At 42.8% G+C, this 15,081-nt stretch overlaps 1 protein-coding gene across 8 annotated transcripts in view; it reads left to right on the top strand.

Moving 5' to 3' along the window:
* Positions 1 to 504: 504 nt before the first annotated feature.
* The window catches only part of BIRC6 (baculoviral IAP repeat containing 6), a 151,134-nt gene continuing 136,557 nt past the window's right edge, over positions 505 to 15,081 (top strand). For all 8 annotated transcript variants that reach the window (XM_015857677.2, XM_015857679.2, XM_015857673.2 and 5 more), the window contains exons 1-2: positions 505 to 876; positions 14,109 to 14,290. In XM_015857677.2, coding sequence (XP_015713163.1) covers positions 624 to 876; positions 14,109 to 14,290 — 435 coding nt within the window. In that variant the 5' untranslated portion in view covers positions 505 to 623. The remainder of the gene's footprint in view (positions 877 to 14,108; positions 14,291 to 15,081) is intronic.

The raw sequence follows: 15,081 nt of genomic DNA, 5'->3' as shown, positions 1-15,081 counted from the left end.
ACGTCTGCACAGCTCTCTCACTTGCTGCCCATCGCACAGACCCTCAATCGGGAGGAGTTACACCTTGGAAATCACACCTGGAAATTACACGGCAGCCTTTGTTCTGCTTTGGAGACACGGACGCTCTTTCGCTATCGACGCCTGTTAATTTCAACCCTTTGATAATCCTCTCCCGCGCTGTCTCCGCCGGATGGCCGCCAGGGGCAGCACAGAACCTGCCATTTCTGGAGCCCGCTTACAGGCGGCCGCTCCGCTGTGACCCACACGGCTATAAACAGCGCGGCGGCCGGGCACGAGCAGCCGGCCCGGGGCAAGGCCGCCGCCCTCCCGCTGTGGGCGGAGCCGCCGTCGCCGTTCGGAGGCCGATCCCGCTGTGCCCGGCTCCGCCCCCCGCTTCCCGCCCGCCCTCCCTCCATTCTCAGTGCCGGGCGGTCTCTCGTTCCCTCCTCCCGCTCCCCGGCCCGCGCTCGGTTCCGCATCCGGCGCCATTGCGTCACTTCCCGCTCACGCTGGCGCTCTCCCTTTCCCCATCTTCCCGGACCCGGATGGTGACTGGCGGCGGCGGCGGCCGGGCCTGTCACTGAGCGGCCCCGGGGCCTCTTGTCCTGAGGGCGGCCGGCAACATGGCGGCGGCGGCCTCCTGCTCCGCGGCGGCGGCGGCGCCCGCCGGGCCCGGACCGGGGTCGGCGTCGTCCGGGCCGGGCTCCTGCGAGTGGCTGCTGCTGCGGGACGGCTGCCTGCGCTGCGACGCCGACGGGCTGTGCAGCCTGTGCTACCACCCGGCGCTCAACGCCATCCTGGCCGTGACCGCGCGCGGCGCCATCAAAGTCATCGACGGCACGTCGGGGGCCACGCTGCAGGCCTCGGCCCTCAACGGTGAGCGCGGCCCCAAGGCGAACAGAGGCGGCGGCCGCTCCGCCGTGCGCCATCGCGGCGGGAGGGGCGGCCTGCGGGCAGGATGGGAGAAGCGAGGATGGCAGAAAGGGCCGCGTAGGGCGGCGTTTTTCCGCTTCGGTTTTTCAGGTGTCGGCAGCGTAAATTTGAGCCTTTCAGCGCGTTGTGCTGGATGGGCGTAGTTCTTGTTCCTATGTGTAAGTACAGAGCCTTCACCAGGGATCGTTAAGAAGGTTTTCTCAAGGGTGTGATTTGTCTGGCAGCTAAGAATTATTGAAGATTAAAATCGTTCTGAAAGTTTTTTGGCAGTCCATTTTGAATATATATTTGCATTGTTCTCCAGGCTGCGGAGTGTCTTGGCTGGCTTTGGTGCTAGTAGTGATATCCTTGCTGTGATAGTTGGTGCTAGTAGTGATATCCTTGCTGTGATGGTTGGGCTGGATTATCTCTGGGGCCTTTTCCAACTTAAACGGTTCAATGACCCCGTGGTAGAGGTAGTTACACACTGGCTTGGTGAAGGCTCTGACTCGGTAACTGCAAAGCAGTGTTCTCTGTCGCCCACTGATGTTTTACTCTACTTACAAACTAGATCTGTAGAAGTTCCATGTGCAACTCATTTCCCCCCCCCCCCCAGTTTATGCCTTTGTTCTTAGTCTGTGCTGCTTGTCTCCATACTGCAAGGTGTTTTTTTGTACGTAGTAAGTGCAGACCTTGGAATAGAAATTTGTGCTCTCACTTGTGTGTTTTGCACTTTGTTTCTCCTTACAGTTGTAGAGTTCAGTGTTGTGAAGTGGATCTGGCTTTGCAGAGTGGTGTGAGTGAAGGATTGATGGTTGTCTCTTGCATGTGGCCCAGCACTGTCAGCAGCTGTACAGACATGACACAGTCTGAGTAATATATGTACTTTTACCTTGAAAACCAGCAACTGTATTATAATGCCAAGCTAAAGAGAACAAAAGAGAAGAACATGATTTCTGCTCACAATTCAAAGTTGGGTGCATTATAAACTGATACGTGGTTGGAGCAAAAATAATTTCAGTGGGATGCAGAAGCTGTCAGCTGCTTTTGCTGAACGCTGCTTGTATTGAGAGCGAGACTCTTGGGTGGTGTTCCCCTCTTTGTTCTGAATTCAAGTCACTGATTCTAAAATACCTTTTCTTCCACCTTACTTGTTCCTCAGGTGCTTCTACATTAATAACTTCCATTTCTTTTCTTCTGACTGTTACCACAGTTTGAGGATTGCTTCCAAGTTGTAGGGAAGCAGGCATAAATGGAAGCAGTTTGTAATTGGTTGCCTGCGTAGGAAATGTTTAATGTCCATCAGCAGCAGAAGTGAATTCTAAATCATTGAAGTCTGAGGTTTGGAGTTGGTTGGTTGGTTGGTGGATTTTTTTTTCATGTTTTTTTTTTTTCTATGCTAAAATTCTTGCAAGGGGTTTGATTTAGTATTCAAAACGCTAATGGCAATTTTCCCCTACATAGTAACTATTTAAAAATAACTCAGTGCTCTGCCTCTGTTACGTACATTCAGCCGTGTGTGCTTCCGGTAGTGTCAGTCTTCTCTGCGACACAAGGAATGGCTGCAAAGGATGGATTCTACTCCTCCTCACGTCAAACAACAGAGCTGCTTGCAGTGTGACCAGATATTGGCTGCTCCCAGGTGGTTCTGTTTAAATTTATAATCTTCACTAATTGGAAGAAAATACAAGTGAACGTCCTTATAGATTGAGACTGCTGTGGCTGTCAGGAGCTGGGTTGGTGGCTGTTGAGGCTGATTGATGTTCTCAGCCATTCTTTGGAAAGAAGAGAAAAAGAGAATTAGTCTGTTCTCTGCTGGCTGTGTGCTCTGTGCGGGACAAACTCTTTGAGTGTCAGATGTTGGTGGCTGGGCACTCAGACCTGCAGGCCGGCTGTCCCCGTGTGCTCCCCTGACATAAATGACAAGTCAAAGGATATTGTTGCTACAGGGACTTGTGGTGCCACACCTAAAAATAGAGTCTCTAGGAATTAAAACTGCTCCTCTTGAGAGGCTGATGTCCTCCTTGGTGACTGGGCCTTTTGCCCTGCCAGGAGGTTTGCATTGAACAAAAATGCTTTTAATCGTTATCCATGGGGGATAAAAAACAAACAAATAAAACCATACCAGCCTTTCTCTCTAGAAAGCAGAGGAAGAAAAAGGGACCTAACAAGGGAAAGAAATAAAACTACAATAAAATGCAATATCACCAAACCCTGCTGTTGCTTTCATCTGAGTTTCGCTGTGACAAGATATTAAATGTTGAGCTCCTTCTTAGTGAAAAGATCGAATCTGTGGAATACTGAAACCAGTAGAGCAGTGGAGCCTGCATTCATTAGAATGTATGTGTGGATTGCTGTTGTTGGTGTGTTAAAAGAGCAAGATAAAAGATAGCCAGAAGGCAGCTCAGTTATGGATCAGGTCTTCATGCTTCTGGAGATTTGGACATGGTCTCTGGCATTTGTGCTTCAGTTTCTGATGCCAACATAATTGGTTTGATTTATCTGACGATCTGGGGATGGTTCTTCTGAGCCCAAGCTGCAGGAATTCCACGAGGATACTTGTGCTTTTCACTCCCATCCAGTGTTTCTTTGAGACGCAACACTGAAAGATCTGCCTCCTGAACATGTGCAGTCATTTTCTACTGTTGAAGTCTGTTCCCTGTGTGAGCATTGTAGGTGTATTCAGGGCAGCCAGGGGATCAGTTGCAACAGCTTAGGGTGTGATAGTGAAACAGAGTGTCAGCAGTAAGGGGAAAATGAAGTGAGCGTTTGGTGTGAATGTTTGTCTTACCTGGTCAGGATTGTCCTTTGTTCTCTCAGCAGACATGGTCACTTCAGAGAGACCTGCAGGCAAATGCAGGAGTGGTTCTTGTGATTGCTGGCGATTGTGCATTTTTGTGCTTGTTAGTAGTGGTCAGTTGGGGAGTAGAGGGCATCTGTCACACAAGTCTATTGAGTATGTTATTCCTGCTTAGACACTTCAGTACTTGTGTGCTTCCAGTTGCAAGTTGAACACTGGTATCCAAAGAACATGAATGATTCAAATACCAGGTTCCAGATACAGTGCTAAGGAAAAACCTTTTCCTCTGTCTTAATAAAAACAAAAACCAAACTGAACAGCCTTCCCCCTGGCAAAACAAAATAACAAAATTCTACAATATCAGGTGACTTTCTTAGAGTTCATCTGATATTTGATTTGTCAGCTCCAGTTATTTACAAATGAAATGAGAAAACTGTGTGAATAGAGAGAGTGCTGCAGTTCCCAGGGAAGCCTGAGCAGGAACACAGGAGGGAACCTGAATGCACCGTCTAAAGGCCAGTGGCTGTCTTGTATGCTTCTGTAGTTTCTTTTCTAAAGGAAATTGTCATAGCAATGGCTTCAGGGTCTCGTATGCTAAAATATACAGTGTTTGCTTGCTAGAGTCTCCAGGATGACTGTAGAGGCCCTGACAGTAATCGAAGTACAAACCTCTGAATCCTAGTGCTTAATATAGAAAGGGATCTGTTCATTGTATGCATACACCAGTTCCTGTAAGGGAAACAGAGATTCTGAATTATCACCAGAAGCCCTTGTGTTCCTGTTCCTACAGCAGAAGAGTTTAGAAAGAAAGAGATCCCAGCCCAGGGGGTCACCTGTGGCAGCAGGTTGGCCTCACGTACCTTTTCAGTTTTATGTTTTGTGTTTCTGTGTGGTGCAAGAAGAAAAGATTCTCTTGTGCAACTTGGAAGTGATGGAGGGAGCTTGTGCTTTGTGTAATGTCTTGGAAAGCACAGTTGGGATACTCTGCCACCCATTCCTAGGCTTGAAATGCATGAAGGGCAGCAGAAGCAGTTCCATCTGTTTCAAGCTCACTGTGGTAACACCGCTCAAGTAATTTCCATTCAAACCTTTGTATCGTTTCTTTAATTACAGACAAAAAAAAAAGTGTGATTCCATTACAATATTGCTGGGTATTTGACAATATCTTGCTTTTGAATATACTTGGACCTGGATGACCACGCCTGTCTAGGAAAAGTGCTTCTCAGTGAGATCATTCAATTGATTTATTGATCTTAAGGTCATTCACGAGAAGTCGTAAGTGCTCACAAAACCCAACAGGACAGGAGAATTGTCAGATTTGAGTTGTATTTTAATCCCAGTGAAGATTGTAGGACTGTGTGCTCCATTTGTCAGCTGGCTGAATCAACGTGTGTCCCATATCCCCTTCTGACACGTGTCTTGCCATTCTATCAAGATGCTGGGAAATGGTACTTCCAGGCTTTGTGGAAACACATCTGCTTTATATTCTGCAGAAGCTAAAATAAAAGATCAATTCTTTTTCATTACTGTGTTTACTGCAGTCATCCAGGGATGACAACAGTGATGGACATGTAAGCTCTGTTGCCAGGCAAAACATAAAAATGTTTTTTATTGACAGATCATTTGTGTCTTGACTGATGGGTTCATGGCCGTCATCACAACTGTAGTGCTGTATGAGTGAAAATTCCAGAATACTTGAATGTATTTCATGGGAAGTTTCCTTTTCCTGTGCAAATGGAATTGGAAAAAGGCCTTCTGCAGGCAGGAAGATGCATCTTGAAGTGCTCCTAACTGACCTGGAAGGGAAGTACTGTGCTCTGCAGCAGGGGATTTGAGCTTTGCCTTCCTGCTGTATTCCATCTTGCAGGTAGCTGAGGTATCATATCATAGTATCATAGTCTCGTGTTGGTTGGAAGGGACCTTAGAGATCATCAAGGTACTTCTGATGGATATGATAAGCTACATTTCAACTGCAGTACTGCTTGTCATCCGTCTTTGGTCAAGACAGCTTTTAACATGGTTATATGACAAACCCTTCAGCTCAGCTCCTGGTCTTGTTGTGTGCTGTATTATGCAAAATATAGGAGATAAATATGTTCTGGTTGAGCTAACTTCTTCCTTCCATCAAATTCTGGACGTGAACTAAGCAGATAAATCTGCTTGACTCTTCAGTAATGGTAGCATGAAGAATGGTTTTGCTTTGGATTGGCCAGTTTGTGAGTTTATCTTTTTCCTCTTCTGATCATCGTGATGCTCGGTGATTTGTATCTGGATATGCTCAGTTGGTCCTTTAGAGCAGCCTGCTGTATTTTAGCTGGCTCATTAGGGCCCCTTTCAAAGTCCTTAGTAGTACAGTTTATATCAATGCTTGCTATTGCACTGGAATCCATCACTTGAGCTTAAGTGAAATGCAACCTCTTGGTTTTCTTTAGACAGTGTATAAGAAAAAATGACCTAGACTGAAGTTTCACTGTAGTTGTTTCTCTTGAGATTTTAATAGCGATTGTATTTGTTGGGTTTTTGTGTGTGTGTGGTGTTATCTGGTCTTTCAGGTTTTCTTCCCGAATACTTTCAAATCAGGAAACAAAATTGTCCATCCTTGCTGCTATAAAGATTCTCTTAATTTTCTCTGAACAGTAGGACATCCTTCAAAAAAGCTTCTTCAGGACATCTTGGAAGAGATAAGGTTTGTAACCAGGCAGACTCCAGGACAACTTCTGAGTGTCTCAGAGAGTGCTAACTCCTGTTCTGTGATAGCAGTTGCTCGCTGTCTGTTCCCTGCGGCTCTGGAGCTGCTCACCAGTTGTTTGTTTTTAAATAAAAAATGTACAACTGGCTCACTTTGCTTTCCTGCTGCTTCTTAATTGAAGCCACAGTATCGCCTTCTGCCGTTAGAAAGCTGTCCTTTAAATAGTTAATGCCGTCTTAATTGCAGTGACTGCTTGCAGTCAGCAGAGGAGCGCTTATTGCTAAGTGGACAATTGTAGGAAGAACAGCTATTGCTCACTTCTTTCATTTGGGGCGTGTGTGTGGATACCAATATTTGTAGCTTCTTTTGGTCTCTGTGGAGTCAATTATTGGTTTTCATGCTGCCTGTTTCCTTTGCTCCCTTGTCATTCAGAAGGTTGTCAAGATTTGCTAAAGACCCAGCGCACGGTGCCAGTCAAAAAATAGACATGAAGTCTGGTACATGCTAAATGTATTTGAAGATTGGTCTGTGTATTAGGGCAAAGGGCACTGTGCTGCTAAGAATGGGAAGGGAAAAAAACAAAACAAACTGCTATTTGTTTTACTGCCTAAATGGAAAGTGTAAAATTCTGGAAATAACAACTTGTTATGTAGTTACAATCACCGTGTTTCAGAAATGATTGGGGTATTTGCTAAAGCTGGTCAGCAGATGTTTTACTGATATTTTTTTACTCATTACTCTGAGGAAAAGGGAATTTGCTCATCAGTTTGGTAGTCTTGAAAATGAGTGTCCTTCATGAAAATGCATATCCTGTCTCATGTTTAGGACCAGAGGGATTGGTTTCAAGCTATGGCAGGGGAGATTCAGGCTGGACATTAGGAAACATTACTTCTCAGAAAGGGTGGTCAGGCACTGGAATGCACTGCCCAGGGAGGTGGTGGAGTCACCGACCCTGGGGGTGTTCAAGGAATGACTGGATGTTGTGTTGAGGGACATGGTTTAGTGGGAGCTATTAGTAATAGGTGAACAGTTGGACTGGATGATCTTTTAGGTCTTTTCCAGCCTTGGAGATTCTATGATTGTGTGTGCTACTTTCTGAAGGATTGCACAGTGTGGTGTCTGCCAGCAGTTCTTCTATCTACTGTACAGTTCATGGGAGGAAAACTGTGTGGTCCATTGCACTTTCCTGAGCTAAGTGAATCAGGATCTCACTTAATATTTGACAGCTCTAGAAGAAGAGTTTGATAAACGCTGCTGCCTGAGCAGCAGGCTATGGAAACTGTGAGGAAGAGCTGCTTACGGAAAGGGTGAGCTGGAAGGGTGAAGGGATGGCACTGAGAAATGTGGTGAAGAGGCTGGGTAATGGTGGGAAGAGAACTGGGAAGGTTTGGGGAAGGGGGAAGCTGGACAGCTGGTGGCAAAGGGAGGGCGAGAAAGACTTCATTGGAGATCCAGAAGATATTGTGGAAAAATATTGTGGAAAATTCAATTGACTTCTGCTGGATCCTGCATCTGTGTAGTATTGGAAATGATGGCATGCCACGCTGCTAGATAGACTTTCTTTCAATAGTGGACTTTTTTTCTGTTATGATTTCTATAGCTTTTTTAAGTCAAAATTAACATGCCTAACATTTTTCAATAACTAAACATAGATTTCCTCTCTACTTAATAAAAAGAAGTCCTTAGTCTGAACTTCTGGAGGAACCTTCTTCCTGCTACGTATTGAAAGAGCCTGGCAAGAACATCTATAAAGGGTGTTGTTAGCTTTTGTGAATATCTCCTCAGAGCAACTCAACTTAGTATTTCACTGCGGTGACTATACAAGTTGAACTTATGCTGCAAGTAGTTGTCTTAACTGTACAAGTTTCTTCAGTTTTGTTGGCTTTTCTGTAGAATTCCCGAAGGCATCCTGAAGAGTAGTTTCTCTTTTAAATGTATCTTAACCAGTAGCGGATCTGGCCTCTTCTACTTCAGCTTTCCTATGTGGAAGCAGTTATTTGGAGATAAACTCTTTGAGAACACGTTTAATTAATTTGAAGTCCTTGTAAGAGTTTGGTGGATTTGGAGCCCAGCGTTCTGGATTCTGAACTGACTCGTAGTGACAGAATGAGATCTTGGAGTTGTGCTAGAAGTATGAAATACCAGCTACATGCTCAGTAGTGATCACATAAGCAATTACTAGAGAAGTCCTCAGGAAATTGTCTGAGAATACAAATCTGAAGTGATTTCACTTGTGCGATTTTGATACTTCCATACTCTAAAAAGTAGAACAGAACTACAGACTTAAGGTGTGCAGTGGCTTGTGTTCTCAACACAATCTAATAGATGATGAGTATTCAGCGTGGGAGGAAAAATGATAGAGAATGGGAAGGTAAGGATCTGAAAGAGGTTTACAGTATCTGGGATTTGCGAGCAGTATATTTAGAATAAAATGTATCTTGCAGTTTGTGACTGGAGGCATCGAAAGAAATGAGGAGATTCCTAGTTTAAAACAACTGTGAGAAATAGAAACACACTCAGTGGCTGCCTACAGAAGATAGTAGACTCCAGATATTTATGTGAACTTAAAACAGCATTGAACAAATGAATGGAAGAAAAAACAATCAAAGGTCATCATATGAAGCAGAAATGACTTTTGTCTCAGAAGGTCCCTGAGCAAAAATTGCCGGGGGCTGCATCACAAGAAGTACTGTTGTATGTGCACCCTTTCTTTAGCTCTGAGAACTTGACCTAGATCACAGTCTTGGATGTGGGGTTCCTGTATGATTGCTGCCTTCTACACTGTTATGTTTCCTCAGAAGTAACATAATTAAGATAAATAATAACTCAGTCATCTAACATAACTGTTGAACTACTACTGCAGCAAGGGAATACTTAGATTTCTTCCTGAACCACTTTTTCTCCAGTCTGAACAAGGCAGTTCCCTTAACCTCTTCTCATGTGTTGCATGCTCCAGCTCCCCAGGCACCTTAGAGTGACTCTACTGGACCCTTAGAAGTGCCCTGTCTCAAGTGGGCAGTCAGAGCTGGATGTGGCATCCTGCGTGTGGCTGCAGAATTGTCTAGTGAGAAAATCATGTTTTTTCCCTGAGTTCATCTATGTGATTCCTGTGTGGGGAGTTTGTCAGTGTGAGGATGCGTTCTGACTCTTGTTCAGCCTGTCCATCAGGATCACCGGGTTCTTTTCACAGGGCTGCCACTTAGATGCTTGGTCCCCAGCTTTTGTTGATGCATGGAGTTATATTCCATAACAGCTGTAAGACCTTGACATTGTTGAACTTCAGGGGGTTTGTGTCAAGCCATTTCTCTGGCCTTTTTGAGGTTTATATAAGTGGCATCTCTGCCCTTTAGTGCTTCAGTTACCTTTTTGTTACCTCCAGAGTTGTCCAGAGTCTTCCTGCTAGTTCAGTCTTCTGCTTTAGATCTGCAGAGGACAAAAGAACCTCATGTCTTCAAGCTTAGTACTTGAGAGTTGTGATCTGCTCTGATCTCAGTTGGGTTTTTGTTTGTTCTGAAACTTTGTGAGCATTGTTAGTTACTTGTTATGAGTTTCTTGATCAGGATGTTTTTCATTCATATACACGTTACTCTCCCATGTTTTAGCCCAGGGAACACATCTTCCTACACTACTTTAGCAACAATTATTCAGGCCCACTATCATACAGCAAAACTGGTAATATAAATAATATAAATCATGTCTTATTTTTGATTAACTAAATCCAATTTTGGCAAATAACAATATTACAGATTAAGTGAAGGCACTTTGCAGTGCAAAGCTGGGTATTTATGCCTCCTTTAACAGTCTTGCTGTTTAGAAAGCAATTTTGGTTTTCTTTTCTCTTTCAACTCTAAATGTGTCTTCGATTTGTTCAGTCTATTTGGTCTGCTGTTCCAGCTGATGTGTCTCATGGAGGTGTAAGTATACATGGTATACACAGTGACATTTAAAAGTGAAATTGTTGCTCATGAAGGAAACATGCAGGTTCAGGCTTCATTCATGCAAAATGGTAACTTGAACTTCACATCCAGTAGATTCCTTTCCACCCAGGTTTGCGGATGTTCTTGTTTTGCAGGAAAGGGGCTGTGGAGCATCTCCACAGTGGCAGCAGAGTGCTTTGCTGAGGTGATCCTTGGAGCAAATCGGGCTGTGCTTCTGCCTTTGAACTACTCTCTTCCCTTCTCTTAACCTTTTGGATTCTGTTTTAAATAGCTGGAGATGTTTACATCTAAGGATGAGGCATTAAGAGGACAGTTGAAGGTTTTGGACTCCTGAAACTTTATCAACATTCCTGTGGTTGCAGGATTTTGAAATGTACTGAGATACTGTTATGTTTTGGTTTTAATTGAAAATGGAAAAGGATTTGGTGCATGTGAAGTGCCTTGTTTTGCTTGGCTGATGGGATTTCTACTTCTTTAGAAATACAGCTTTAATCTAAAGGCCTAATTGCATTCATAGATAGAAATTATGGGTATTCCTTTGGGTCTAATTGGTCTTGGATATTGGCATTATGGAATTAGTGCTATGATGCATACATTTACTGCCATCAGTTTATAGCTATTGATAAACCATAATTAACTAACTTAGGAACTATCTGTTGGTTTTTGTTCCACATTGGGAACTTCTTAGCAAGATAATTACTAACTATAATACATTGTAGTGCAGTCACACTGGTCAATAGTTTTCAAGGCATTTTAACTTCTTGGTAGTAACAGAAAAGGTAAAATATGTCACTGTCAGCATCACCCTCCATCTCTTCCTGATGGCAGCCTTGAGTATGGAACAGTCACTTTCTTTGGAGCTCTGGCGTCATTCTGGCAGCAAAATTCAGACACAGGTTTTAGTTCTACTCCTTAAAAAGTAAGGCCAAATCTGTGATTGGTTTGGTTCATCATAATGGCTGTAAACAAGGGGCTGCAATAAATGCTTTTAAATCTTTATATATTCTACAAACAATCTGATTTTCTGTATTTTTTTTTCTTTCCTTTTATAGGTCAGATTTTGATCACAGGAAATTGCTTGATGTAAAGAAGGTGCAGGGAGAACATTCCTGTTCTCAAATTCTTCATTTCTACAGTCTGATGTTAATTTGCTTTTGTTTCAGCTTTTCAGATCACTACCTGTGATGTTCTAATAGATGACATTTCCCACACGTTGGGCTCTCAGTTCCAGTGTGCTAGCGGCCTGCCAGCTTTCCTTATTGGAACTGAAAAAAGACCGAATGATTTTGTTGTGATTTGTTTTGTTTTTAATCCTAGACAGATGGGCAGAGATGCTGGGAGGGGCTGTGATTCACTTGTGGTTAAGACTAGAAAGCAGAATTGTTAAAAACTTTGGCCATTCTCCTGTTGCCACCCAAAATACATCATAGCTGAGGGACTGAGACCTAAAATAAGAATAATAGTTGAGTGTTGGTGATCTATCTATCTATCTATCTTAAGTTATTAATGAATTTACATGACATTTTTGAGCTGTGACTTATGAAGCCATGTTTCACTACTTAATGCCAGTAAACATAGCCAGGGTGGAGAGTTAGTTGATATTATGGTGGCACCAGTAGGTTTGTCAAGCAGATATTGGTTGGAGTCCTTTGATACATTGTTAAATATCAATCCTAAGTTACAAATGACCCTTCTGCAGATGCTTTGAGGATGAGTAAATTCCTATAAGCATTGTTTTCCATGCTCATGATGTATAAATTCTTTTGTTTCCTGGTTTTCTCAACTTACTGTTGTAAACAATGCAACCAGCAGTATGTGAACTGTGATCCACTTTGCGACTAGGAGTGAAATCATCTTGAAATGCGTTCTTTGAACTTCAGAATTCATCTGCTCAGTTTGCAGAATAGCTTGTCAGCAGTTCAGAAGCTATTCAAATTGGAAACCAGTTGTTTGCAGAACGTGTTTCTCTGGTTGTTGAAACAATGCTAAATATTGATTTAATATTTTTCTTGGAGTTCCAGCAGCTTAGAAACTGCAATTTATTATTTTTTTTAAGAGATAGCTTAGGCAGATCTTTCTGGCAACCACAGTATAAAAAGCCTTGTAAGGATTGTAGCTGTTGGGCAATGTATTTTTTGTGTTGTCATAACTTTTGGAACAGAGCAAAAATAGTATGTTGATTAGGCACATTATCTACTGCATGGTCTTTTAAATTTGGTTCTGATGACACAGAGGCTGTTTGTTAGCTAACTGGTGGGTCAGACGTGAGATTTCTTTTACCATCTCTGCAAAAATGATGAAAAGAAGAGTAATCTATCTTTGAAGGATGTACAGAACCAGGGCTCCTGTGGGCTGCTAAACACAGCGTGAATGTACTTCTGTGGTTGATATGAAATAAAAAAGGTGCCAAAGAAATGTTCACTCTGTTGGCACTGCTTAGAAAAGTGAGCTGCTTTCTCTTCTTCTGGGAAGGAAGAGGAGAGAAGTGATAGGTTAAAAAAGGGTCCTAAAGTGTCGTAATCCATCACTTGGATCGCACCGAAGAGACTGCAAACTCTGTGTTAATTTATTGTGAGCGCTAGTTTAGCACGTCACGTATTTTCTGTTTTATTTACGTAATAATTTCTAATACATTGTTACCACTAATGTTTGTAAAGAAGTTAAAAAATTAATGCCTTTTTGTAAAAAACCATTATTTTTTTTTTCTGTAGGATGGCTTTACTTCCTTGCCTTGTTCAGAGGGCTCTTTTTGGTGAGATAGAACCAAGGGCTTCTCAGCTATGAAGTGATTTTGTTGCTCTTGAAGCGCTTCTGACCTGTATAGTGATGGTTACAGTTGTGGTATACTTCATGCAGACAAAGGTTTATGGACTGGAATGAGAGTTATATGAGTCATTGTTTCAAAACATTTTGATGAGAAGGGTAGCTGACAACTATTCCTGAACTGAGTTTCTGAGAGAGGATGTATTGTGGTCAGAGTGATATGTCCTCTGTTTTGAGAAGTTTTAATTTGCTTTTGTCTATATCAAACTGTGAAGATGAGAATTTGGGAATTACATAGCTGTCTTTATCTCCATGCTAACTACCTAGATGGTTGCTTTTATTTACTTGTAATTAGAAACAGCACATAGCGTCCAAAGAAAGAGAACAGGGACAAGACTTAATTAATGCAGAATTCAAGGAAACCCCTGTTTCTGTGCAGCAAAACCAGCTCTATGTTGACCATGGAATGTTTTCAGCTTAGGCCTTGGCATTACAGAAGTAAGCTACCTTAGTGCCTCAATGAACCTCTCTCACCTCTGACAATGTACAGACAGTGTGCAAGTACTCCAGAATTCCTTCTCCTCACCCACTCTCCTGTTCTGTCCAGCTGGAGTGCTGAGGCGCTGATCTGCTGGGTGGTGACAGTGCTGGAAGGCATAGGCTAAAATGGCATTGGCTCACATCACACTCTGTGCTTAGTCCTCAGAGATTTGAGTAACTTTTCTTTTGTTTTTTGTTTTTTTTTTTTTACTTAATGGAGTAGTATTAATTGCTCTTAATAGTAGTTCAACAGTTTTGTCCTACTTTTCATGCTGGTATAGTTTAATTCTTATTGATTCTCAGCTAACGTCAAGCACATCAGACACCTTAGACTTGAAAGCACTAATTTAGAACTTCCTGTAGGAATAAAATGTGAATGATGGCTTCCATTACGGCTCTTAAAAAGGGTTTTTTAAATAAAAGTTGTTTTCTAATATAATCTTTTTTTTTTCCTTTCCCTTTATAGCTAAACCAGGTGGACGGGTGAAATGTCAGTATATTTCTGCTGTGGATAAAGTGATCTTCGTGGATGATTATGCAGTAGGATGTAGGAAAGATCTCAACGGGATCTTATTGTTAGACACAGCTCTGCAAACACCTGTTTCAAAACAAGATGATGTGGTTCAGCTTGAATTGCCAGTTACAGAGGTAAGATACAGGGGGGAAAAAAAAGTATATGTAAATAACTGTCAGAAATACTGCAACCAGATGTTTGTCCCTTAGTTTCCAGAGTAATGTTAACTGCATGGAAAGTTTCTTAGTTACTAGCCGTTATATAGCATTAACTTATCCTAATTATTTGTATCTCAAGAAAATGATGCTTCCTTCATCAGGAGCATGTTATTTTGGAACTTCATTGAACAGAAATGACACGTTTCCGGAGCATTGTCACTGCTCATGCATGGAATCTTTTGAAAGTTGATGCTGCTACGTGTCCTTGTTTTGTTGTGGCTTTTTTCCCTAAGGTTTTCAGTGGGGGGAAAAAAGACAGTATAACCAAGCACTTACTGTCGCTTTAAGGGGTGAAAATGTGTACGTTTTTGCTTGGGGCGTAATGCTCAGGATTTTGTTATGCTGGCTGAAGGTAAACCAATAAGACATTTCTTACATGAGATAGCAGGTACATTAGTATTTTCCTATTTTACCTGTGTAGCAATTTGGCAGATCAATACAATGGGAGAATTGTCATGACAGAAAGGTGCTGTAAGGGAAAAAGATCACTTACCTCTATCAGAAGATTCCAGGTTTGCAGAGGAAAGCTCCCACCAGGGAGTGAACTCCAGAAAAAGATCCTTCCCCAATGCAGTCAGCCCTAAGGTCTAAGAGAGGTGCAGCCAGGCTCCATCCCTTCAGGTTGCACAGCTGAATTGCCTTCACCTGTGCTCCCAGGGCTGACTGGGTCCTTTCCCCAGGTGCTCAATCAGCAGTTCAGGCCGTGA

This window comes from Coturnix japonica, chromosome 3 (genome assembly GCF_001577835.2).
Source record: "Coturnix japonica isolate 7356 chromosome 3, Coturnix japonica 2.1, whole genome shotgun sequence".
Taxonomy (NCBI): Eukaryota; Metazoa; Chordata; class Aves; order Galliformes; family Phasianidae; genus Coturnix; species Coturnix japonica.
The sequence above is the reverse complement of the archived record's forward strand: the minus strand, read 5'-3'. Positions and strand labels throughout refer to the sequence as shown.